Source organism: Notamacropus eugenii, chromosome 1 (genome assembly GCF_028372415.1).
Source record: "Notamacropus eugenii isolate mMacEug1 chromosome 1, mMacEug1.pri_v2, whole genome shotgun sequence".
NCBI lineage: Eukaryota > Metazoa > Chordata > Mammalia > Diprotodontia > Macropodidae > Notamacropus > Notamacropus eugenii.
The window spans coordinates 606,079,840-606,105,637 of NC_092872.1; the positions used below are offsets into that span (position 1 = coordinate 606,079,840).

The window sequence follows — 25,798 nt, forward strand, 5'->3', positions numbered from 1 at the left end:
AGGGTTTTCCTCTCTCTAATACCTTCACCTCACAACTGCCAAGGGAATTTTTCCAAAGTTCAGACTGTCTGAACCTAGATGCAGAAAAGACTCCCACCCCACCCATTTGCAGAGTTGGAAGGTTCACATGTAGGTCATGTATTTTCAGACTTTTGATGTATTGGTTGTTGTATTGATCATTTGTACTAATTTTTCTTCCTTATTTTGTTTTTTAAAAAATATTTATTATATGGGGAAGTTGAGCAGCAGAAGAAGGAAACTACAGGAAACTATAATGAAGTGCAAAAGACTTTAATAAAAACTTATTAAAAATATAAAGAAAAACATCCAGGCTGCATGTAGTGAAGATTTGTGGTTTCATAAACAGTTGTATGTCCTTTTATAGTTAAAAGATACAATCTTTGGTAGATATGAAATGTAGGACTAATCCTTTATCCTGGTTTATGTGCCTTCATATCATATTCTTCTCCAACACAGTTATCTGAATCTTCATCCTCAGGCCTGGATATAAAGCTTGACATTCACACATTGAAGCAAACAGTGCTTCAAATACTGATTTATCACTTGATGCAAGTCTGAACATAAGGAGTATTCCCAGTATCTTCTTCGTTGTCATCGTCATAGGAACATCTTTCTTCCTTGCTAAATTGAACACTCACTATAACACATAAGTGTTCTTGTGGAGAGGCATTTAGGACCTTGGAGATAGCATGTAAACTAATGGTGGGATACTCCAGAGTCATTTAAACAGGACAGGCGACTCTCAGCAATATAGAATGTGCCAGCCTCCTGCCCCTTGCCCCCTAGTCCTGCTTTGGGGTTAGGTCTCTGCTTCCGGAGCCCACCTCCCAGGTTCACGATTGGCAATCTCTTTAGAAACCTCACACTGAAGAGGAAGCTGCTGCCTAAATCAGGAGAGAAGTCAGTTGTGGGTGGAAGGCAGTGGAGGAAAGTGAAGTTGGCCGTTCTGGCCCAACAGCAGAAGGAAACACCTTTATCTATATTATTCATAATCATTATTTCTTATAGCACAAAAATAATATACACTTTTTAAAAACTACACATGAGTTTATGGTTTCATATGCAGTCTTTTATCCTTTTTCATATTAGAATCTTTGTGTTTAACTTCATAAAAAAGAAAAAAGTAAAAATCATTAGAAAAGGTGGACATCAAAAAGCATGATAGAAAGGGAGGGGGATTTCAACTATTCAGACATTTGCTTATTATGTCCACAAAGCACTAGAGAGCATGCCATACAAGGAACAACTAGAGAAAATGTTTATGTTTAGCTTGAAGGAGAGAAGACTTAAGAAGAGAATTGGAAAACTCATATGGAAAAGGATTAGACTCATTGTGTTTGGAGAGGCCAAGGACCAGTGGGGTGGGACTTGTGAAGAGGCAGATTTAGTCTTAATGTAAGAGAAAAAAACTCCAATGATTAGAGCTATTGGCTGCTTTAAGAGAGAACAGGTTCCTCCATACTAGAAGTTCTCACAAACTATGTGATTGCTTGTCAGTCATACAGTTAAAGGGTTTTTTGTTGAAGTACAAACTGGATTGGATGCCCTCTGAGCTTCTTTTCCAACTCTGAGATTCAGTGTTTCTCTGATATGAGGCATTAGTTAAAAGTAATGAAACAAATTTTGGTGAATGGTTTCTATAATCACATTTTATATGTAGATAACAAGCCAAATGATTTGCCTTTGGTTGTGTAGATAATCACTGTCACAGCTACTTGATTTCCTCTCTGATTCTAATGGCATGTGTCCATGAGGCCACCTTAGAAGTCAAATTCTTCATTCTGTACATCAAGAAACAAGAAAGAGAAGGTGAATTACTTTCCCTCAGTTAAAGGAGGTTAGCAGCACAGAGATGATAAGGTCTGTGGTCCAGAAATAGCCAGGTGATAATAGATCTCTCAATTCAGGGCATGTTTCCTGTCTCAGGAGCAGAACTCTTTTCCTTGTAATGTTCCACAACATGCGAACGTGAAGGTGTCATAATATCCTTGATCCTTGTCTCTTACCCAAGGAAAGGGCAAGGCAGCTATGTCTGGTCTCCTTCAGATCTACCTCTGTGTGATGTGGAGATGAGAAAAATCACACCAAACTGTTACGTACAGAGTTTTAGTCTATTGAGTCTGGGAATTGCAAGACAAGACAAGACTTCCTCATGTCCTTTTTTTCTTCCCCTAGCCCTACATTCTCTGGACTTTACCTTTCTCCAAGAGGGATTGAATACAGAAGAAGAAATGGCTCCTGTGTTCCTGGCAGTCAGATCCCAGGTGAATTGATCTTTCATGAAATGTAGTCATAATTTCCAGAATGTGCTTCCTTTTCCTACCCTCATCATGAAGTTTCTCTGCCCACCTCTATCCCATCCAGGAACAAGAACCCCCAGTTCTTCATCCCTAGGAAAATGGCCCCATCTTGGTGCTTGATGGACCATAAGCAATATTTTTTTCTCTATTGCCTTCCCTCAGGGTGGCTCAGTGATAAGCATAGTGACTTGAAGACAAGATGCTTTTTGCCTTATTCCACAGCACACAGTACTGAAAGCCTTTAACAGTATGAGACTTACCTTCTAGCTATCCCATATATCTCTTTTAAGTGCTTTTTTATCAATTCCTTTTCCCCAGGAGTGAGGAGTCCATGGGTGAACAAGAATGTATTTGTTTCAGGAATCAGTTACATTCAAGGATGTGGCTGTGAACTTCACCCAGGAAGAGTGGGGGCAACTGAACCCTGCACAGAGGGAGTTGTACAGAGATGTGATGTTGGAGAACTATAGAAACCTTATCTCATTGGGTAAGGATAATTTTACCCTAAGGTTCAGAGTCATAGGGAGGGGCCATCATCACCTCGACAGTTCTAGGGGTGCAGGTATATCAGAGGAAATTGCCAAGAGCTGTGCAGCTTTTCAGTTGTTCGTCTGAGTTTTGCCTTATAATTCAGGTCAGAGATTTCTAATCCTTTTTGAAAGTTTTGCTATGAATATAGTTGAAAATAAGTGGTTTCATTTGTTACCCCTCAATTCTTTATCCCAAGTTGTTCCTTTCCTATCCTCCATTCCCAGAGGGTCTGGAAATAAGCCTTGAGCTTCCTTTAGAAACCTGTTCATCTCTTGGCTTGTTATCATGTCCTAACCGAGTAGAATGTAGCATGTTGTAGTGGGAAGACAGAGGAGTCAGGAGAAAATGGATTCATCCCAGTCAGCTTTTTCACTTATTAACCCTGTGATCCTGAGCACGTAAATTAAGCATCTGTTTCCACATGTAAAATGAGACTGTACTAGATGATATAATAATTTTCACATTAGATAAATATATTCCCTTCTCTTTGCAGAAAAGGGGCCAGGATTGACTTCTGTGACAATTCTGTGTCTCCAAGACAAACTTCTAAGTCTCATTCCCTTCTCTGTAAACAGGACTTCCTATTTCCAAACCTGATGTGATCTTTCAATTGGAGCAAGGACAAGAGCCTTGGATGCTTGATGTGCAAGGAACTGAAGGGAGAGAGGTCCCAAGAAATACCTCTTTAGGTGAGTAAGACAGAGACTGCTAGCGACTTAATGGAAATTATAGCTCACACGTTTGGTGAGGAGGTGTTCTCAGTGACCCAAAGACCGGCTGAGATTGTTGTTGCCATGAACCCAATCAGGGATGCTTTTTTTCTATCTTATATTGGTGGGCATGGGAAACCTGTTTTTCTTTAATCATGTTGCTTCTGATTCCCTTCTCATTTTTTAGCTGCATATCCCTTACCTCTCTACACAGTATCTAAAGATCATTCTTCATTACTCCCTGAAAGGGTATCTATCCAAATCCCATCCTAACCCTTAGGTATTCCTTGTTTTTCTTACTCATTAGTATCCTCTACTCTTTTTTTAAATTAATTTCTTTTCAGTTTTCAACAATTACTTCCACAAGTTTTAAATTTTTTCCCCTTCCCTCCCCAAGACAGCATGCAATCTTATATGGGTTCTACACATACATTCTTATTAAACACATTTTCATATTAGTCATGTTGCATAGAAGAATTAAAACGAATGGGAGAAACCATGAGAAAAAACAAAACATAACACAAGAGAAAATAGTCTGCTTCATTCTTCGTTCTGATTCCATAGTTCTTTCTCTGGATGGGATGACATTTTGTATTAAGAGTCCTTTGGAAATGTTTTAGGTCCTTGCATTGCTGTGAAGGGCTAAATCTATCAGAAGCAATCCTTGCACACTGTGGCTGTTACTGTGTATAATGAGTATCTCCTACTTTTAAGGATTCCGAGAGTAATGTTAACACTATTCCTGAATAAGCTCAATCATATTTTTTGCTTACATTGCTGATTACTTTCCCCTTTCCCTACTTTTTTCTTCTTTGCATTGCTCGTTTCTTAATTTCAGTACTGTTGATATTTGCCCAATAATGTAGATGATTTAGCAGGCATTTTTAGTGTCAGTATCCACATTCTACCAGATCATTTTCCTTTTAAATAGCACAGAGAATATGTTAATTTATATTACTTATTATATTTATCATTATCATATTAATTTACATTATTTTCTCTTAGTTTCAGGCTGGGAGAAAAGACCAAAAACCTATAAGTCAGTTCCAAAGCAGAACATTTCAGAAGAAGTAAAATCACCAGAGATATTAACAGAAAGATCCACAGGTGAAGTTACTGTTCCTGAGGTTAGACTGGAGAAGAAAAGAGAAAACTCTGAAGGGAAGACATTGGAAAAATCCCTTTCCCAAGAGAGAAGTTTCAAGAAAGTTTCAATCAGTGCCTCCAAAAATTCCAGTAAGGAGAGAGACTCTGAATGTAACATATGTGGGAAAACCTTCAGACATATAAGTAGCCTTCGGCGGCATCAGATTACTCACACAGGAGAAAGACCCTATGAATGTAATGAATGTGGGAAAGCTTTCTTTGACTGTTCATCCCTTACTATACATGAAAGAATTCATACTGGAGAAAAGCCCTATGAATGTGATGAATGTGGGAAAGCCTTCTTTGACCGATCACATCTTAATCGGCATCAGAGAATTCATACTGGGGAAAAGCCCTACGAATGTGATCAGTGTGGGAAAGCTTTCTTTGACCGCTCATCTCTTACTCAACATCAGAAAATCCATAGTAAAGAGAAGCCATATGAATGTGGTGAATGTGGAAAAACCTTCATCCAGAAACGGAACCTTAAACGACATCAGATAACTCATACTGGAGAGAAACCCTATGAATGTGGTGTGTGTGGCAAAATTTTCAGTCATAAGTCATCTGTAATCCAACATCAGCGACGTTATGCCAAAGAATAACCCTGGGAATATCATGAATTTTGGGAAAACTTCAACCAAACTTGTCACTTTATTAAACGCTCAAGAACTTAGGCATGGTGAGAGACCACATAAAAACTTAGGATTAATCTCCCTTATTTTAAAATAAACCTGTTGTTCACACTTACTACCACTTCTACTTGCTATTTAATTTTTCTCAGCAAAAGAGCAAGTGGTATGCGTGTCATGAGCTTGTTGTCAGATACTCAAGTACAAAATGAACTGAAAAATTTTTCAAAAAATGGACTTTTCTTGGCCTTGTTGGGCCTCAATCTGAGAATGACACAAATATTCAAGAGGAAAGTTAAAAATCTCCTTATCCTCCTAAAGCATATAACTTCCTTGGCAAGATGTCCAGGTAGGTCAAGTTTTCCTAGTGAATAATTAACTGTGATTCTAAGGTTGGGATGGTTTGGGAATATCTTGACATTTCATACAGGGCTGAATCAGTGAAGCATTTGTTGAGTTCTTACTGTGTTCTAGGCATTATGCTAAACTCTGTGCATACCAAACAATCCCTGTCCTCTAGGATCTTACATTCTGACAGAGACATTCAAGGTACATACAAGGTGTATACAGAGTAGATGGAAGTGGGGAAGAAGGCACCAGAAGCTGGGAACCCCAGGAAAGGCTTCCTGAAGGTGGGATTTGAACTCTTAAAAGAATCTAGGGAAATAAGGAGGCAGGGTCTGGGGGAGGTATAAAGTATTCCAGGCATGGGGGCAGCCATTGCAAAAGCCCAGGGTAGGAGAAAGCAGGTAGGACAGTGTAGCTGGTGCATAGAAGGGGATAAAGTATAGGAAGACTGGAAAGTTAAGTAGGGGCTAGATTATGAAGAGCTTTAAATACCAGAAGATTTAAATTTGGTTTGGAGGTAGAGAGAGCAGGGAATTGAAATGGTTATATCTACACTTGAGAAAATTCAACTTTGACAACTGAGTGGAAGATGGATTAGCGTGAATGTTGGTTATGTGCTATTCTGCAATGGAATTAAATAATGTATAGCCCTCCTCTTTCTTTTCTTGACTGTTCATTTTTCCTAAATCTCATCTTTTCTCTGATTTATTCTTTGATATTCCTATTCTTCCACCTTCTGCTCCACTTAACCTTTTTTCCCTACCTAGCTCTTAGATAGGCTATCTCATATTTTTCATTTAACTTATTTATTGGATTAGCCTCATGTTCCTTACTTCTATCCCCTACTCACCTCTTTTCTCCCCTTCCTCCTTGCCCCAGTTTAGATCAGTCTGCTTTCATTAGGCAGCTGTGTGGTGCTGGAGTCAAACATGCTTACACAGGTCAGGGATTGACATCTACTTAATCCTACTGCAGAAATCTTCAAAATCATTAGAAATTATTATTGTACTTTAAACAGGTTGATAACATAAACTTCATTAAAAAAAAAAAAACCACCATGAGGTTTTAACCATAATCATCCCATGAACTAAAAAGAACTCTTAAACTGTTGTTTAGTCATTTTGCCAAACCCACTGCTCTGTGAAGTGCCACCCAGCTGCCCTAGTAGTTATGATAATAAATATATATAAATAAATATGGTAACAAATTCTGACTGTACCAAGAATTAAAAACAAGAAATACCTACTAAGAGGAATACTTTAAAAAAAAATAATTGGGTTATATGTGCATACTTAAGTGTTATTTTTTAAGTTTAAAAAAAATTTCTTTGTAAACAAGGAAATAAAATTTATTAAATTATTACCCAAGCTGGACTCCTCACACTTTCTCACCCCTCATATCCAACTTATTGTTAAGTCCTATCAGTTTGACCTTGGAAACATCTCTTGTATGTATATGTCCCTCCTCTAGTCTAACAGTGTCACAGCTCTAGTTAATCAGTCAACCTACCATGTGCCCGGCACTATGCTAAGCACTGATGATACAGAATGATGCAGAAGCCCTCAAAGAGCTTATTCTGATGGGGACGATAATATGCAAACAAATATATACAGAGCACGCTGTATGCAGGACAAATGGGAAGTAGTTAATAGAGGGAAGGCACCAGAATGAAGAGAGGTTGGGGAAAGCTTCCAGTAAAAGAGGAAATTTTAGTTGAGATGTAAAGGAAGCCAGGGAGGTGAATAGTCAGAACATAAGTAGAAGAGCATTCTGAACATGGGGAACAGCCAGAGAAAATGCCTAGAGCCCACAGATGGAGTGTTTTATTCATAACCAGTTGTCATTGGATCAGAGTATGTTTTGGAGAGTAGTGTGTAAGAAGACTGGAAAGGTAGGAAAAAGCTAGGTTATGAAAGCCAAACAGAGCTCTTTTCACCTGATGCCTTGACTATTGCACCACCCTGCCGGTTGATCTTCCTCTCTGAAGTCTCTTCCCACTCCAGTCCATCCTCCACTCAGCTATCAAAGTGCACTTCCTAAAGTGCAAATCTAACTGTGCCACTGGTCTCTCCTGCGATTCTCTATTACCTTCAGGACCACATATATAATCCTCTATTTGGTTTTTAAAACCTGGCCCCTTTCCAGTCTTTACACTTTATTTTCCAGGTACTCTGCAATCCAGTGACACTGACCTCTTCCCATTCATTTTCACTGGCTGTCCCCCATGCCTCGAATGCTCTCACTCCTTATCTCCAACTTTTGGCTTCCTTTGCATCTCATCTCAAATTCCATCTTTTGCAAGAAGCCTTTCTTAGAGTCCCTCAATGCCAGCGTTCTCCCTCTGAGATTATATCTAAGTTATCTTGTTTATACATAGTATTTTGCATATTGTCTCCCATATTATGCGTGTTCTTGAAGACAGAGACTATCTTGGATTTTGTTTGTATCGTCTACTCAGTACAATGTACAGCAGTTGTAAGTGTTTAAGTTTGTTGACTTGTCATGTTTTTTGATGGGAAAATCTTTTAAAATGGGCTAGTGAGTAAGAGTAAGTTACATAGTCAAATTCTGAAATGCAGCACCTCAAATATATGGCATCCTGCATATTTGAGACTGAAATCTTGATGTTCTAATGATCAAATTACACTTGAGTTGTTCCATTTAGCATCTCGTAGCAATTAAAAGATCTCCATTACAGGAGGTTGTGCTCGAAAATGTTAAGATATTGCAGGGCCTTCAGTAGACACAGCTGTGCTTCCTGACTTCTCAGGCAAACACATCATTCTCAATTTCTCCTTAACCATTCACGCCCCCCTGCTTCATTTTCTCGGGCAATGCAACCACGTCTACAGAAAAGACTACATTTCCCAGAATTCATAGAGCCATATCGTCTCCCATTCAGACTCGATTTCCCAAAATCCGTCTCCAGGGCGCACTGGGGCGGAGCGCCGCGGAGCCCTCCGGGAAGTGAAGTCCCCGGGGGTGGAATTTGGAACGGCTTGAGGTGGTAACGGGTGCGCAGGCGTAGTAGCGTGTTGGAACCGAAGTGTAGGACTTTGGACCATCCTTGGTCTGGAGGTAAAGGCTGTTCTGTCGGCGCGCGCTTGCGTAGGTGTGGGAGATTGAGATTGTGTCACGAGAGGCCTGTGGGGAGCGTGGGGTGCGGACCCCTACGGCAGAGACGGGGTGGGGTGGGGGACAGCGGAAGCCGAGGTTCCACTATCCTCCCAGGCAGCACCCCAGCTAGGACTTCTCTCGTGTCCGCCCTCGTGAGTGTTCGTGTCATTTCGTGGGTCATCGTGGGTGGCGCCGAGAGTGTCGATGTCCATTCAGATGTGGGTCTGGGTATCTCCGTGTGGAAGCCTGGCACCCCTGTACTCCGGGCTCCTGGGCTGCCCATCCGCTGGCATTCAGTAAGCGCCTCCTGAATGCGGGGACCCATGCCAGGCGCTGGGGAGTCAAAGACCGAGGGGATCAGACTCGTGCCCTGGGGCTCCTGCCTCTCTCCTTTCGGTCTCTCGACCCAGTGCTGGGTAGGAGGCTCCTTGGACCAAATGAAATACGTAGAATTGCAAAAGAAAGTAATTAATAAAGAGGTAGGAGTTTTCTCCCCCTTCATGAAACCCCCTGGTTCAGAAGGGGCTCTTGGGGGTGACCTCCACATTCCCACTGCTTCCACCCTAGTCCAGACTTTGATCACTCCGCTGTCCATTTTCTCCCACTCTCAGCCCAGTCTATCCTCAGTATAATTTATCACTCAAACTCAAGGGGGAGTGGGATGATTTGGTCCTTACTGCTCACCACAGCTAGTGGGGTAGGGTGGAAAGAGCTCTGGGCTTGGACCTGGGTTTGTTGACCCGGTTAGCATGGACCTTGGGCAAGATTCACTAACTTCTCCAGACTTCAGTTCCTTATAGTCCTTGTAAAAGAGGTGCTCACACCACCCCTGATTTCGTGCCTTTGTTCAAAAAGCATTTAATATCAAATAATATATTTGTAAAGCATCTAGCACAGTGCCTGGCACATAGTAGGTGCTTGTCTCCTTCACCTCGGGATACAAAGGTGAAAAAGAAAGCCAGCCCTTCCCATCAAGGAGCTTATGAAGGCAATATGATCTTACGTTTAACTTGACAATCACAGTATCAGCTTCCTCATCCTACTTACAAAGGGACCTCTCATTTCAGTGGCCTTTGAACTTTGCACTCTGGTCTTTGCACTCTGTATGGATCAACAGTCTGATGTGGCAGTCAAAACAGCTAATATTAGGTCACATTAAGGGAGAAAGGATTCCTAGCAGTAGGAAGATAAGATTTAGTGGGGAGAGCACTCCAAAATCCTTAAAGTCTATAGCAATGTCACTTGCTTTTATTAGGGAGGTGAGAGTTCCACTGACCCTGGTTAGTTCACATCTGGAGTATTCAGTTCTGGGCACTACATTTTAGGAAAAACATTGTTAAATTTGGGGAAAAAGTCTACTGGGGGCCTACCATGCCACTGAAATGAGAGGTCCGTTTGTAAGTAGGATGAGGAAGCTGATACTGTGGAACTGGTAACACAGTGGTAAGATTTAAATTCAGTGGATATAAAAATTGTCTAAGTTTCAGATTTTACTATTCCTTTGGTTTAAAAAAAATGTAGAGTTTTTGTAGGACTTAAAGTGAAACCAGCCTGTAGTTTGCAGATTCCATATTCTTTCTTTTTTTTTTGAAAACCAGGACTTTAACTCACCTTCAAATCTTCTGTCCTTGTACCAATCTTCAAATGATGTGAAGTTGAGACCTTTTGTCCTCTTGCTCTCTACAAAGCTTTTCTTTCTCTTCCCACCTGAAAGTATGAATTTGTATTCCCTGAAAGAGGGAGAGAAGGCATTCCATATGGGAGTGACAGCATAAAAAAAGGGGAACCCACTGTTTATTGTCCTCATTATTTTGACTTTTATCATTGATTGTCAGTTTTTGTTATCAGTTCATGTTTATATACTTTATGTCTCTTAAGATTGTAAACTCCAGGAGAACAGGGACTGTTTTATGCTTTCTTGTATTTCAGTGCCTATTTCTTCAGTGATGGATTGACTACTTATCAATTCTTGAAACCCCTCTTCTCATCCCTGGCTTCTATGACACTGACTTTCCTGGTTCTTCCCCTACCTCTCTAAAGTTTCCTTCTACCTCTTTCTCCACTTTCCATTGGGGCAGCTAAGTGATGCAGTAGGTAGAGCACCAGTGCAGGAGTCAGGAGGACCTAAGTTCAAATCTCACCTCAGACACTTGACACTTACTAGCTATGTGACCTTGGGCAAGTCACTTAACCCCAATCGCCTCATCCTGGGTCATCTCCAGTCATCCTGATGAATAGCTGGTCGACGAATTCAGATGGCTCTGAAGGAGAAGTGAGGCTGGTGACCTGCACAGCCTTCCCTCACTCAAAAAAACAAAGTCAATTGCAAGTTACAGGCTAGGTTTTTGAGGCATGGGAGGGAGGGAGAATGGAATGGAGGAAGAAGGACCATTGCTGTTGTGGAGAAAGGCATAACCAAATTACAGAATTGGCTAGGGAAGACTGGAACTAAGGAGAGTGGGCAGGGCTGGAGATAATAGATTTGGGTGACATTATTTATAGAGGTGATAGTCAAAGCCATGGGAATAGATGATATCTTGAAGAGGCTGATGGCAGTATAAGAAGGCTGAAGGCAGAAACTTGGGAAACAGTCATGTTTGTGGTACAAGTAGAGCCCTAACTTCACTGTTTATATTGTGGACAGCACCATCTTGGAGTCACCCAGACTTATAATTTCAGGGTTATCCTTTACTTTACTTTCCTCCCCATATTCAACCAGTTACCAGGTCTTATTGATTCTATGTCCACAACATCTGTAGAATTCAGACTCTTCACATGGCCACTCATCTCTTGCCTAGACTATGGCAATAACTTTCAAATTGATTTTCTTGTCTCAAGTCTCTTCCCATTTTCTACTTATTAACCACACAGCTGCCACAGTGATATTCTTTAAAGTACAGGTCTGATTGTATCACCTCCTTTTCCCCCAAACTCTAATGATTTTCTCTTACTTTTAGAATCAAATATAAATTCCTCTGATTGGTATCCAAAGTCCTTCACAAAGTGGCCTTAACCTACCTTTTCAATCTCATTATACCTAACTCCCTTTATTGTGCTTTGAAATCCAGCCAAATTGACCTTTAGTCAGTCAACAAGCATTTATTAAATAAACATCTGCTATGTGCCAGGGACTGCTCTTGCTTCTCCTCACACATGACATTCTACAGATGTCAGCTTAGAAGCCACTTCCTGAATCTGATATTTTCTGAATTTTATTTTTTTGTCATAACCGCTGGGACTTACCTCCCAAAATAACCTTAACTGTCTTGTACATATTTTGTTTATATACGTAGCTCTTGTCTCTCCCCTACGCCCATTAAAATATAAATGCCTTGGGTACAGGGATGGTTTCATGTTTAAAAAATTTGTATCCCCAGTGTTTATTGGTGCTTAATAAATGCTTCTTGATTGATTAATTGGTAAGGCATAAATCCTAAGAGACACCAAGGAGAGGGGCAAAGGATATCAGTAGGTCTCAACAGGAGTGGAAGGGCTGAAACATAGTTTTAGTTGTTGGCCCTTGGCAGTCACCATCTTTAAGACCACACCAGGAGGATCAATGATGATCTTGGTCTTAGGACTTGGCACAACATCCAGGTTCCAAAAAGCTGGCACCACTACCTAGGTCATATAGGGGGTAAATAGATTCTTCATAACCTGTTATACCATGGCAGTTTAATTATACGTTGGTTTTAAAGGAAGTCCATTTGTTGGATATGCTATCACGGGGGACTTTTTTTTATGAGTTGGACTTGATGGCCTTCTAACTCAAATTCTGTGATTTTGTTAAGTCAGCAAGTTCTTACTCAAATGCATCTGATAGGCTTCCTGTCTCTGATGTTACAGGCAGGAACATGCAGGGTATTGAACTGCAAGGATCTGGCCAGACAAGCATGGACCATGGAATTTTTCAGAAAAGGGACAAAAGCATTGAAATAAAAAGAGCAAAGGCAGTCTACTACTAGAAACTAGGCAGTCTAGAAATCTTAAAAAAACATATAAAAATCTAGAGAATTATGAAATTCTGAAAAGGAGAAAATGATCCTGATTAGGAAGAAAAAGGGAAACTGCTTGAAGAATGCAGTATGGATGCAAAAGGAATTAATCCAGAAAGTCAGATTTTTAAAAGATACGTATAAAATATAGAAGCAAAGTCAAGTAGCCGAGGACGATAACAAAAGTAGCATGGTCCTGCGAGATGTGTGGCAGGAGCACTAAGTCCTAGAATAAAACAAGGCTGGCTAGAAAAGCTAAGAACAACACAAAGGATTTTTTCCCCAGTAATGTTGGGGGCAAGAGGAAGATCAAAGAAGGGAAGGACCTCTGTTCAGGAAGGATGGAATAACAGATACCAGTGAGAAAGTTGGACAACTCAGCTCTTTTCCCGTTTTTCTTCCAAGGAGAACAGTCTTTGCACTGGGAACCCAACAAAAAAATGGCTCAAAAGGGATAAAAATCCAAACCAAGTGATTCTCTTTTGAGATCTTTGGAAGATTTTGGAGAAATGGAGAAGGTAATATGTCTCAATTTTTGGGAAAGGGTAGATTTTGCAAACTGCTGTGAATTTGACTTTAATTCTTGGCAAAAACTCTAGAATATATTATTAAGGAGATAACATGAGAACACTTAGGGAAGCAGTGATCACTGAAATCTAACATTGCCACAATAGTTCATGCCAACCTAATCTCATTTCCTTTTCATCAGGATAACTTAGCCAGCTTGGCATGGTGGATAGGGACATCCTTAGGAAAACCGAGATCCAAATCCTGTTTCTGACATATACTAGCTGTGTGACCTTGGACAGTCACTTGAATTACTGGAACGTGTTTATATACCAGGCATTCTTTACATAGATGAAATTATAAATGTATGATCCTATTCTTCACCCCATCAAAAAGAGAATGCTTTATCAGGGGAATCATGTAGATATTTTCTATGCAGAAATTGTAGCACAACATCTAACAAAATCTTTCACACTGTGTTTGTGGATAAGATGGATGGTAGAATTACATGGATTTGGACCTGGTTGACTGGTAGACTACTCTAATAGGCCAATATCAACTAATAAGAAGTTCTCTAATGAGGTGTCCATGATTTGTCCTTGGCCCTGTGTTAGTCTATATTTTTGCCAATAACTTGATTAAGAAATAAGAGGCACGCATGTTAAATTTGTAGATGACATATAGCTTAAAGGGATAGCTCACATGGGGGATGATAGAGTCAGGAACCAAAAAGACCTTGAATACTTAGAACAGTGGGTTAAATCGAATAAGATCGTATTTAATACGGACGAAATAAAGTTCTTCATTTGAGTTCCAGAATTCAACTGTCCACGTGTATGAAGAGGGCAGGGTACAATATCCTGATGTGAAGAAACGCTTGGGATTAAATGGGCTACAAGTTCAAGCTAAACCCACTGGGTGCAACAGTCTGAAAGGCTTATGCTGTCCTGTGCAACGTTAATAGTGACACCGTCACCAAAATAAGCTAAGTCCCCAAAGAGGCAAAAGTGCTACCCTGTGGTCAAGAAACGTGAAGTTCTGTGTTAAGTTCTAGGCACACAGCTGAGGAGAGGGAGTGTGTCTAGGAGGAGATCAGGGTACATAGTAGGGCACTTCAGCCTTCTGGAAAACCTGTGAGACAGGGACTGGTGGAAGGAATTGGGGGGTAACTTAACCAAAAGTCTTTGGAGAGAGATGAAGAACTGTTCTGTAGAAAAGAAATTGGTTCTGCTAGAAGGCAGGACTCAGAGGAATGTATGGAAATTGAAAAGTGGCCTTAGTCTCAGAGAAAGGAGGAGAAAATTCAGTGAGAGCTACGCAAAAGAGAAATGGGCATCTAGGAGAGGTAGGATGGTTTCTTCTTACTAGACTGAGTCCTCAGCTTGTCAGGTGTGTGGTAAAGTGAGTGCTTGTTCAGGTACAGGTTGTATTCAGTGGTTTCTGAGATTCTCTGATATGAAGCATTCCTAAGGAGAATATTAAATATGATTTTAATGAATAGTCTATAGGAATACTCTAATTTTTAAATCATGTGTTGAATCATTATCCCAATTTTACAGATAGGTCAATACCTTCATAGAGTAAAGTATCCTGATTCCCAGTTCTGTGTTGTTCCTACTCTACTGTGCTCTTTGATGCTCATATCATATAGGTATGAGGCAGCTGGGGAAGTCAAAACATTTATTCTTTATATCTCATGGGAAACAGGGAAGAAATACTTTCCTTTGAAAGTGATTGAGGCACAGAAAGCTTGAGTCTTGTTACAAATCACATAGCCATGAGTCCTGACTCAGATTAAGAGCTCTTTCTCTGCTAGTGTATTGTAAGCATAGATAGAGTCAAAGTCACAGCTATTATTATTCTTGACCCTTTGATCTTGAGAGAAGACCTATGCTCTTTCTGACCTCCATCTCTATAGGGTATGGAAAAGAAAGTCACACTCACTGGAGATTTCTGGCCTGATGAATTTAGGAGTAATCAGATAAGACCAGCCTCCCTCATGTCCTCTTTCTTTTTCCCCAGCCCTGCATTCTCAAGACTGCCTTTATTTAAGAGGGAAATCTAGAAGAAGAGGAATAAGAAATGGCTCCCATGTTCCTGACAGCCAGTTCCCAGGTGACTTGGGCTTTTTTCTCTCTTGAAATTCAATCCCATTTTCCCAGAATGTATATAGTTTTCCTTCCTTTATCAGGGATCTTCTCCATCCAGCTGTGGCCCCCAGTATTCATTCCTAGGAAACTGGGCCCACCTTCAGAAGTGTTCCCTGCTGTGGTGCCTCCCTTAGTGAAGCCTAGGGATGGGCACAATGACTTGGTGTTTCTGCCTTGGATTACATGCCTCTACCTTATTCTACAATACGCAGGAGTTGTCCTTTATCCTCATCAGAATCACTTGTATGTCTAAACTATCTAATACTTTTAATTGGATTCCTTTTCCTAGGAGCCTCACTCCTAGGAAGTGAACCAGAATCTGTTTGTTTCAGGAATCAGTCACGTTCAAGGATGTGGCTGTTAACTTCACCCAAGCGGAGTGGCAGCAGCTGAACCCTGCTCAGAGGGACCTATATAGAGATGTAATGTTGGAGAACTATAGAAACCTCATCTCACTGGGTAAGGATGGCTATATCCTGTGATTCAGAATTGGCCCTATATTAAGACAATACAGCTCTTCACTAAATGGAAGTAAGTAAATTTAATTTAGTAAATATTCATTAAGTGCCTGAAGTATGCTTGGCACTTGGGATATCAAAGGCAAAAACAAAAAGCAGCCACTGCCAGGCATTTCCATTTTGCTAGGAGAATGGAGTACAGCATGTACACGAATAGGTAAATACCAGGTAATTTGAGGAGGGAGAGAGCCTTAACACCTGGGTGCATGAGGAAATGCTCTATCCAGGACTTGCACCTGAGGGGAGGGAAGCTCAGTCCATTGCCAGGTATACCTTGTCTTTTTTTTTTTTTAAAAGGCAGTTGGGGTTAAGTGACTTGCCCAGAGCCATACATCTAGTAAGTGTCTGAGGTTGGATTTGAAGTCAGGTCCTCTGACTCCAGGGCTAGTGCTATATCCACTGTGCCACCTGGCTGCTTTGTTTTTTGTTGTTGTGTTGTTTTTTGGTTAAATTCTGGTGAAATGTCTTGTTTTAATTATGAAAAGCTTAACAACTTTATCTAGTTCACGTTTCTGCCAAATAACTGCAAGCTGCTTCCTGATTAGAAACTGGGCCTCCAGTGAGCAAAAAACACTCAAGTTTGACAGCATTCAAAATGGACACATCCAATGTAAGGAGGCCTGCTTGCTGTGTCTTGCAGGACAGGTCTTAATCTACACCAGGTATACTAGTATATAGTGTATAGATTAATCTACACTAAGTAGAGTTAGTGTTGGTTCCCAGAGGCTGTAGATCTTAAGAGTGAAAGAGTGTGTGAGAGTAACTATTTAGTACTTTGAGGATTAGTGGTGTGGATGTGGGGACTTCCTATGGTTAACCCAGATCACAAAGCTTGCTAGAAGTTCATAGACCATCTTCATGAGTCTCTGTGACCAACACATTCAGTCATCAGTCAACAAACTGGTGATGAGGCTCTCCGAATTTAGCCAGCCTGATCACTGACTACAGCTGCTAAGTCTGTCAAACAGGCCCCTCTTGGAAAACTTCCCAGGTGGATATGGGCCTGGCCTTGGAGAACTCAGCATTAGCTCTATGCCTCAGTGAAGCATGACAGGCCTTTAGTAGAGGAGTGTTAATACATGTTTATAGGAAATGTTTTAATACATGACTGTTATCTAACTCTGAGGATGAAAAGTCCTAATGTTTGCACAAAGACTAGGTAAAGATAAGGATCTCAAAAGATATGAGTGCTTCAACAATGGTGACAGGAGGAGTAGGTGCCCTATATGGTAGAAAAGGGCAGCTAGGCAGTACAGTGGTTAGAGCACTAGACCTGGAGTCAAGAGGACCTGAGTTCACATCTAGCCTCAGATACTAGCTGTGAGATCCTGGCTAAGTCATTTAACCCTGTTGGTCTCAGTCTCCTCATCTGTAAAATGAGCTGGAGAAGGAAATGATAAGCCACTCTAGTATCTTTACAAAGAAAACCCCAAAATGGGGTCACAAAAAGTTGGACACTATTGAAACAACTAAACAACAACAGTGTGGTAGGAAATGCACACAGATTTAGAAGGAGATGAAAACCTAGCAGAGAATCCAGACCTAGGAAGAGACACAGATGAAATTTTAACATGGCACATAAAAACATCAAGAATTCCCTCAAGTACCTCAAATGTGAACTAGACAGACACAGTACGTAACAGAATATCCAAGGGACCTTAGAAGGAAACTACATTAACTATGTAATTGTCTATGATGAGAAAATATAGTAGAAAAAATAGGATTTTCTGAGACCAGGGATATGGAGAAAAGATGAAAGTGCCTAAAGTGTCTGCCTGTCTCCTACTTGCAGTTTATGGGAAAATGACCCTAAATAGAAATGAAGCCTCTTATTCTTAAAACCAGATAGGAGAGAAGAAGGGAGAAGGGCATGCTACAGAAAAGAAGTGTGACCAGGGATTGATGAGATGAAAGCAAGACTAAAGAAAGTGTGAGCTAATTGTGCCTGTAAAGGGGGAATAATAAAGCACCAGGCAAAAAGGGAATCAGACAAGGTCCGGAGAGTAGCTATTTAAGACAGAGAAGGAGGCCACCACTTCAACTGTTCTTTGGGTGAAGTTATATTGTAAAAATTGGTCATGACTGGAGCCTGACTTGGTTATCTTGAGTTTTGGTTTGTCATTCAGGCCAGAGATTTCTATCCTTTTTTGGCCTTGGAGACTAGGTATTTCTGTTCCTATTTATAAAATTAAAGTTCTGCAGTTCTTAGAGTTGAAAATAAGTAGTTCATTGTACCCCACGAAAGCCCTAGAAACACAAGCCAAGAGGCTTCTTCAAAAATGTCTTCTACTACTTCTGTATTTTTCTGTCGTGTCCTGTACGCTGTCATGTCCTGTAGGAGGCAACATGGGCTAGATGTTGTAGGTCCTTCAAATGATCATGTTATATAAATCTATTATTTTCCTTGTGTTTCCTTGCAGAAAAAGGGCATAGGACTTGACTTTGGGGATAGATTCAAACTGTGCTGTTCCATTCTCTTCTCTATAAACAGGGCTTCCCATTTCTAAACCTGATGTGATTTTCCAGTTGGAGCAAGGGGAAGAGCCTTGGATACTTGATTTGCAAGGAATTGAAGAAAAAGCAATACCGAGAAATACTTCTCTAGGTAAGTAGCTTAAAGGGGGAGGAGAAGGGAATAAGTATTTATGTGGAACCTACTTTGTGCCAGGCTCTGTGCCAAGCATATTTTTCTACAAATATTTCATTTGATTCTTACAACAAGCCTGTTGTATAGGTGCTATTATTATCCTCATTTTACAGTTGAGGAAACTAAGGTAGACAGAGGTTAAGTGCCTTGCCAGGATCACACAATTAGAAGGTGTCTGGTGCTGGCTTTGAACTGAGGTCTTCCTATCTCCAAATCAGTGTTAAGACAGTTGCCCAGCTGCCTGTGAAAGAGAACCAGACAGATGGGATGTTCAGTCAGATGTTTAGTGAACTAGGTCTCTTCAGTTACCCTAGATTGTTGTTGTAATGGACCCAGACAGCAAAGCTTTCTTACGTTTTGTGACCTAGGGGGTAGAGGAGAATCTCTTTTTTTTCCTCAAATGCTATTTCTTTGCTTCTCTTTTCATGTTGCCAGCCACCAGTTCTTTCCTTCTCTTCATCTTTTCCAAAGACCACCCTTTCTTACTAAAATTGTATCTCCCCACATCCATTCTAATTCTTATCCTTTCCTTAATATTTCTACTCATTACTTTCCCCTCCATTTAAAGTTAACCATAACAATATGCTGCCATATTCCTAGTGGAGTCTTCTCATATTTTCTGCTCACATTGATTAGAGATAATCCCCTACCTACCTCCAGATTTCCTGGTACTTTTCTCTGCTCTCCTCTCCTCTCTTATTTCTTCAACTTTCCACAGTTTACAAGATTGGTTTGGAGATCTGCCCAATAACATGAATACCCAGTATTCATTATTTTTGGTTTAATTCTGCTTTTTTCCACTAGAGTATTTTGTTTTCTTCACAGAAAGAGAATGCTCTGTCCTTACCACAAATTACATTTGTATGTTCTTTTGCTTTCAGGCTGGGGGTATATGCCTGAAATCCAGGAATCAGTTCCAAAGCAGAACATTGCTGAAGAAGAAGGACCACTAGGTACATTAACAGAAAGAATCAGAAGAGAGATTTCTGTACCTAAAGACAGAGAGGAGAAGCAGAGGGACAACTCTGAAGGGAAGACAAGAGAAAAATCACTTCCTCTTGAGAGAAGCTTCAAGCAAATATCAGTAAATCCTACCAAAAAACATACTAAAGAGAGAGGCCATGAGTGTAATCAGTGCAGGAAATCCTTTTTTGATCGTTCTTCCCTTAATCGACATCAGAGAACTCATACTGGAGAGAAGCCCTATGAATGTAAGGAATGTGGGAAAGCCTTCAGCCACAGCAGCAGTCTTAGGAGACATGAGATGACTCACACAGGAGAAAGTCCTTATGAATGTAGTGAATGTAGGAAAGCTTTCTATGACCGTTCATCTCTTGCTGTACATGAGAGAATTCATACTGGTGAGAAGCCCTATGAATGTGATGAATGTGGGAAAGCCTTCTTTGACCGATCATCTCTCACTCGACATCAAAGGATTCATACTGGTGAGAGTCCCTATGAATGTAATGAATGTGGGAAAGCCTTCAGCCAAAAAAGCATACTTACTCGACATCAACTAACACATACTGGAGAGAAGCCTTATGAGTGTAACGAATGTGAAAAAGCATTCTTTGGCCTCTCGTCCCTTATTCGACATCAAAGGACTCATACTGGAGAGACTCCCTTTGAATGTAATGAATGTGGGAAAGCCTTCTTTGATCGCTCATCCCTTACTCAACATCAGAAAATTCATAGTAAAGAGAAGCCCTTTGAGTGCAGTGAATGTGGAAAAGCCTTCAATCAAAGAAGTCACCTTAACCGACATCAGAGAACTCATACTGGAGAGAAACCCTATGAATGTAGTGTATGTGGAAAGGTTTTCAGTAGCAAGTCATCTGTTATCCAACATCAGCGACGTTATGCCAAAGAGTAAACCCTGGGAATATTATGAATTTGGGGAAAACTTCTATCCTTTCACTTTATTCTATTGCCAGTATTTAAGGTGGGAAAAGAGATTCCCATTAAAATATTAAGATGGGGAGACTGATTTTAAACGTTTCTTAAATCTGCTACCATTTCTGGTTGCCATTCTATTTTTTTCCTTTTTCTTTTGCTTCCTAAGTCCTTTAAATAGCCTATAGGTCCTGTATCATAAATTTAGAATCAAGTATCTTAAAAGCAAAATGCAGCTCTAGGAATACCACCAAAACTAGTTTTCCTTAGTCATTGTTAGGGTTCATCATAAAGGGAAAAATGGAGGGGACACAGATACTGAAAGAGACTCTCAAATCCCTCATAGACATACATGTTCCCTTATCTGATCATATGTATTGGGTTATGGATGCCTCTACCTAAAGCCGAAAGCAGTAGCTTTTTAAGAACCTGGAAACCCTGACAGTAGGACTATCAATACTTTCTGTCCATTTTGACAAAGCACACATTTTACACACCAGCCTTTTAGCTCTGCTCGTGATTCTGTTCAGCTCCACTTGGCAGCTTCCTGGGATTTGCCTCTTAGCTCCTGACTTGGGTCTTCCTATGTCCTGATTCTTAGGATGCTAGCTTTATTTGAACTTTGGCCCTTCTAAACTTTATTTATCATAAACTCTAGCTTTCAGACCTAAGTTATTGTATCTGGTCCACTAACAGCTTAAATTACTCTTGCTTCTAGGCCATTTAAGTGCTGGGCTTCCCACACTGACAAAGAGATATGATACTAGGCTCACCATTCTCCCCTCCAACTGAACCTACATATTGCTTCTACTTTCTCACTACCTGTCCACATCCTAACCCTTGATGCTCTACTTCTCAAAGGTTACCTGTGATTTTCTTCTGTTAAAATCCAGTGGCCTATTATTATTCCTTACCTACTGCCATTTTACTCCATATGATAATTTTGACTGCTGCTTTCCTCTGTTTGCATAACAGTACAACCTCATTTTTATGCCTCCCACCTTAGTGGGACACTACTCTTTCTTGCTTGCTTATAACTAGTTTTTCTCAACCAAAGACTGGCCTTGGTTTCATCTCTCCAAATTTCTCCTTTAGGAGAAGCTACTTAATGATTTCAGTTACCACTACCATGTTTCTCGTTCTCAGTTCATCATTGATGTTGGAATCCTTCCGTAGAACATGGGAAGCCCTGGAAGTTAAGAGATTCATCTGGATAGGCAACCAGCCTTGCCAATAAACCAGCATTTTTCCTCTTCTCCATTTGTTCCGTACATAGAGCTTCGGTAGCAACACAGTCAATCTCATTGAAAGCTGGGATGCACCAAAGTTTGAGTGTGTTCATGCAGTTACACATGGGTTTTAGTGAAGTGTAGGCTGCAAGGGGCACAGAGGTACCAGATCCAAGGAGACAAGTAAGCATATCCATGAATGCAAAGACCAGTACAGTGGGGCAAGTGAAAGTGGAAAACAGTATGCATCAAAACCATGAGGGAACTGGTTTGAGAAATGTTCTGAGTTCTTCATAACTCATATGGGTTGGCTTATGATAGGGCCAGAATATTTGTGTCTTTCTTTTAACTTGGCAGGATGGGATGGCAGCATTTCCTTCTGGCATCTAAGTCTTTACAGTCTGCTTTCTTAATCTCGTATCTGTGGTCCTGTCATCTAGTGCTAACTACCTGAGGTAAATCTCAATTTGTTTGTTCCTCTATCACTTTAAACTTAGAACACAAAGACTGATTTCACTGGAATAGGGAACTTCTTGGTGAGACAACTACTAATAGAAATGCAGTTGGCAACTTCTCTACAACTTATAAAATAAGAATAGCTAGCATTTATATAGCACTTTCTAGGGTTTATAAAGTACTTTACAAATATCTCAGTTCTTGCAACAATCTTGGGAGGCAGGTGCCATTATTATCTCCATTTTACTGTTTTCAGAATGCATGAAGATAAGGAAACTGAGTTAAACAGATTAAGTGATTTGCCCAAGGACACACCACTAGCCAGCGTCTGAGGCACATTGGAATTCAGGTTCTCCTGACTCCAGTGGTGCTCTCTCCATTGTGCCACCTAGCTGTCCCTCAAGCACCAAGAAGTTCAATAATATGCTCTGCATCATACAACTAGTATGTATCAATGATAAGAGTTGAACTCGGGTTGTCTTAACTCTCCATTTGTCATGTTTTGTTCCATTTTTAACTTAACACATCAAAAACTAAACGTGTTACCTGTGGTGTTGCAAACCAGTTTTACTTCTCAAAAAACCTATGTCTGTCAATGGCCGTAGTGTTCTATTTCCCAGTCCAGACCCTGAAATCATTTTGGACAAGGCCAGTCTTTTTCCTTTATGTATTCTTTCACACCCATTCCTTCCATTCCAATTAACATTTTCCTATTAAGGTTCTTAACCCCTCACACCCATTTTTTTGCAGCCATCCTAAGTTCTTCACCTTGAGGCTCTCATTCAGTCCATTCTATACAGCTGCTGGTTTAATTTTGCTAACCACTGCTAAGATTATTCCTCACTCTGGTTCCAAAACCTTCATCAGGTTTTCTCTGCCTATAGGATTAAGTCCAGACTCGGTCTAACACTCAAGTGTTTCCACAGTCTGGTTCCACCCTACCCATCCACCCTAATTCCTCCTCCACCCAGAGCACCATGTTGACCCCTGACCCTCTCCCCTTGTGCTGTTTCTCTGACTTCTGGCTCACAGGAGTGGATGTTCCTTTGCCTGTATTGCCCTCACTAAAATCCTATTGCTCCAAGACTCACCTCAAAGGGAAGTGATTTCTTTCTTTCTTCTGCACTGTTCTAGCCTTCGTTTGTACCTAGAAAGCCTTAGTTGTACTATTCCTGCTAGAGAGACAATGTGGCAAAGCAAGAATTCAGTACTTAAGGGTCTGGATTTGAAACCTACTTTTGACACTTTCTAGCTGCTGGATTCTGATCCTCAGTTTGTTCATCTCTAAAATGGGAGGGAGGGAGATAATATTTACCTCAGAGCTGGGAAGCTCACGTGAGAATGTACATAAAAGTATCATATAAAGAAATGTTAACTATTGTATGCTATCCTTTTTAAGTTATCTTTTATACAGAAGATCATAGATTTAGAGCTAGAAAGAACTTAGGAAGCCATCTAGTCCCATCCCTTCATTTTACAGATGAGGAAACTGAGGCAGGCTCCAAGACCCTATCAGTCGAAGTAACAGGCAATACTGTATTTGAAGTCCACTGCTCTTCAGTTTCAAAATAGCCTGATTAGGAGTCAGGACTTTTTTGCTCCCTCAGTGCCTTGCAAATAGTAGATGATCAATAAATATCTGTGGAATAAAAGAATGACTTGTTGCTTTCATATTCATTTGGACACCAGTTCCCACCGACCCTGATTTGCCTATTTCTCTGCATTTCTTCTGCCACCAGCATAGACAGGGCCTTTTGGTCTGCCTACTGTCTTCCTGTGTCTAATTCTGTCCCCTTTTCATGCATCTTGCATATAGCTGACTAACTTTCCTAAGATATCAGTTCCTAGCTCAAAAGCTCTAAATGTTTCCCTTTTGTCTGAAAAATCAAGTCTAAATTCTTCCTGCCATTTAAGATCTTTAATCAGGCCATAGTCTATTAGACCTTATCTTCAAACACTTCAGCCCCTTAGTCTCTTTCCTGGTCCTCTAAACCCACTCCCACTTTTTCTTCTGCCTAGCCCCTATGCCTACCTTGCTCCCAACTTGTTATGAAGCTTAAATCTCTGATCTCCATCAAGCCTCCTCTAAAGACTATTGCCATTCTGCTCTGTCTAGATGCTCCTTCATCAGCCTCTTATCCGTGGTCCAAAATTACCTGTCATTTTTCTATTACTTTCATTCTCCCTGATTTCATACTAAGGTGTGAATTGCCACCCCATAACATAATACTCCCTATTTGCTTGATAACATCTCCACATGGTAGAGTTTGTGGTAGTGTAGGGTAGACATCTTTAGGTAACAGGGGCTTCCTAAGACTTAAATCACAACATTCACGTACTCCTGTGTGGAAATGGAATCAAGCAGCAAATCAAATTACAAAGCCTTATCATGGGGTTAGGGAGGGGGAAGGACAGACTATGATACACACACACACACACACACACACACGCACACGCACACACACACGCACACACACATTTACAACTCATTCTCCTGCTTCCTTGAGAATTTTAAGCCACAGTAATTGTTGATGGTTACTTATACCTACAAAAAATTTCCCTTCCTTTCAAACTTCTCTATTCTTCAGGCATTTCAGTCATGTTTAACTCTGTGACCCCATTTGGGGTTTGCTTGGCAAAGATACTGGAGTTCTTTGCTATTTCCTTCTCCAGTTCATTTTACAGATGAAGAAACTGAAGCAAACAGGGGTAAGTGACTTGCCCAGGGTCACACAGCTAGTAAGTATCTGAGGCCAGATTTGAACTCAGGAAGATGAGTCTTCCTGACTCCAGGCCCAGTACTCTATCCACTGCACCATCTAGCTACCCAAAAATGTGTAGTCATTTCCAATTCTTGGTGACCTCATATGGGGTTTTCTTGGCAAAGATACAGGATTACCTTCTCTTCTGCAGATGACAATGTTAATTGTAGCTCTAGACTAAAATAAGCTCAGGAAATCCAGTTTCAGTAACTAGTTTTAGCTATCCCCCTGAACACATTTTATTGACACCATATGCAGGGATAAATCTAGTGAAACCTCCAGGCCTCAGCTTTGGGGATAGGGAATAGGAAGATCCATCTGTAAGCACAATGAAAAAGAACCCATGTCCAAGGCCCATGCCTATGGACAGGACAAAGACCCTTGAGAGGATGCTTGAAGAAAGCAAGTCTTTATGCTTGGGATCACAATATTCTATGCATTCTGGTTGAGTTTCTAGGCTCTCTCCCTGCTCACTTCCTGCCTGGGTTGGTCTGAGACCAAGGAGTGAGAAGAGCAGTTCTTGGAAAGTATTCTAATTAGGCTGATTCTGTTAGAAACAATGGAAGTGTACTAACATTATTGAATTTCAGCTCAGATCATTAATCCATATGCTCTCATAGTTGTTCATTATCTAGTGATCCCACAATTAATCTGAGAGTATGGAATATGCTATAGATTTGAAAGCCAAACTTAGTATTTTAGACCCATGGGCTCTTTGGTCTCCCCAGTGTGACACCTGACTACACCCACCCCCGTATCTTTCTTTGTGTTTTGATCATAGCAGTGTAGATACAGAGCTGAACAGGACCTTAGAGTACATCTAGTACAATCATCCC

General features: G+C 40.6%; 3 protein-coding genes across 16 annotated transcripts in view; 2 read left to right on the plus strand and 1 right to left on the minus strand.

Annotated features, from left to right (window-relative positions):
• Nucleotides 1–5,458, plus strand: part of LOC140520653 (zinc finger protein 2-like) — a 30,780-nt gene extending 25,322 nt beyond the window's left edge. For 3 of the 6 annotated variants that reach the window (XM_072634750.1, XM_072634749.1, XM_072634751.1), the window contains 4 exons: nucleotides 2,197–2,285; nucleotides 2,640–2,808; nucleotides 3,428–3,541; nucleotides 4,568–5,458. In XM_072634750.1, the coding sequence (XP_072490851.1) occupies nucleotides 2,667–2,808; nucleotides 3,428–3,541; nucleotides 4,568–5,313 (1,002 nt within the window). In that variant the 5' untranslated portion in view covers nucleotides 2,197–2,285; nucleotides 2,640–2,666 and the 3' untranslated portion in view covers nucleotides 5,314–5,458. The remainder of the gene's footprint in view (nucleotides 1–2,196; nucleotides 2,286–2,639; nucleotides 2,809–3,427; nucleotides 3,542–4,567) is intronic. The other 3 variants (XM_072634747.1, XM_072634746.1, XM_072634748.1) reach the window with 1 other exon arrangement.
• Nucleotides 1–25,798, minus strand: part of LOC140519182 (uncharacterized) — a 237,613-nt gene that overhangs the window by 163,572 nt on the left and 48,243 nt on the right.
• LOC140520647 (uncharacterized) lies at nucleotides 5,557–23,855 on the plus strand. 9 transcript variants are annotated; one of them, XM_072634701.1, is made up of 7 exons: nucleotides 8,326–8,766; nucleotides 13,206–13,318; nucleotides 14,125–15,422; nucleotides 15,499–15,700; nucleotides 15,790–15,916; nucleotides 18,467–18,580; nucleotides 19,504–23,855. In XM_072634701.1, the coding sequence occupies exons 4-7, from the start codon at nucleotides 15,641–15,643 to the stop codon at nucleotides 20,493–20,495; spliced, it is 1,293 nt and encodes a 430-aa protein (XP_072490802.1). In that variant the 5' UTR covers nucleotides 8,326–8,766; nucleotides 13,206–13,318; nucleotides 14,125–15,422; nucleotides 15,499–15,640; the 3' UTR covers nucleotides 20,496–23,855. The 9 variants fall into 9 exon arrangements, with proteins under 9 accessions (XP_072490810.1, XP_072490802.1, XP_072490804.1 ...); XM_072634705.1 differs by lacking the exon at nucleotides 8,326–8,766 and adding an exon at nucleotides 8,833–8,957; XM_072634703.1 differs by lacking the exon at nucleotides 13,206–13,318 and having other exon boundaries at nucleotides 15,330–15,422.

Coding starts and splice junctions, on each gene's coding strand:
- LOC140520647 (XM_072634701.1), top strand. CDS start 15,641: ATGCCTCTACCTTATTCTACAATACGCAGGAGTTGTCCTTTATCCTCA. Junction 15,701..15,789: donor TATCCTCATCAGAATCACTT/GTATGTCTAAAC, acceptor TGTTTGTTTCAG/GAATCAGTCACGTTCAAGGA. Junction 18,581..19,503: donor ACCGAGAAATACTTCTCTAG/GTAAGTAGCTTA, acceptor TTTTGCTTTCAG/GCTGGGGGTATATGCCTGAA.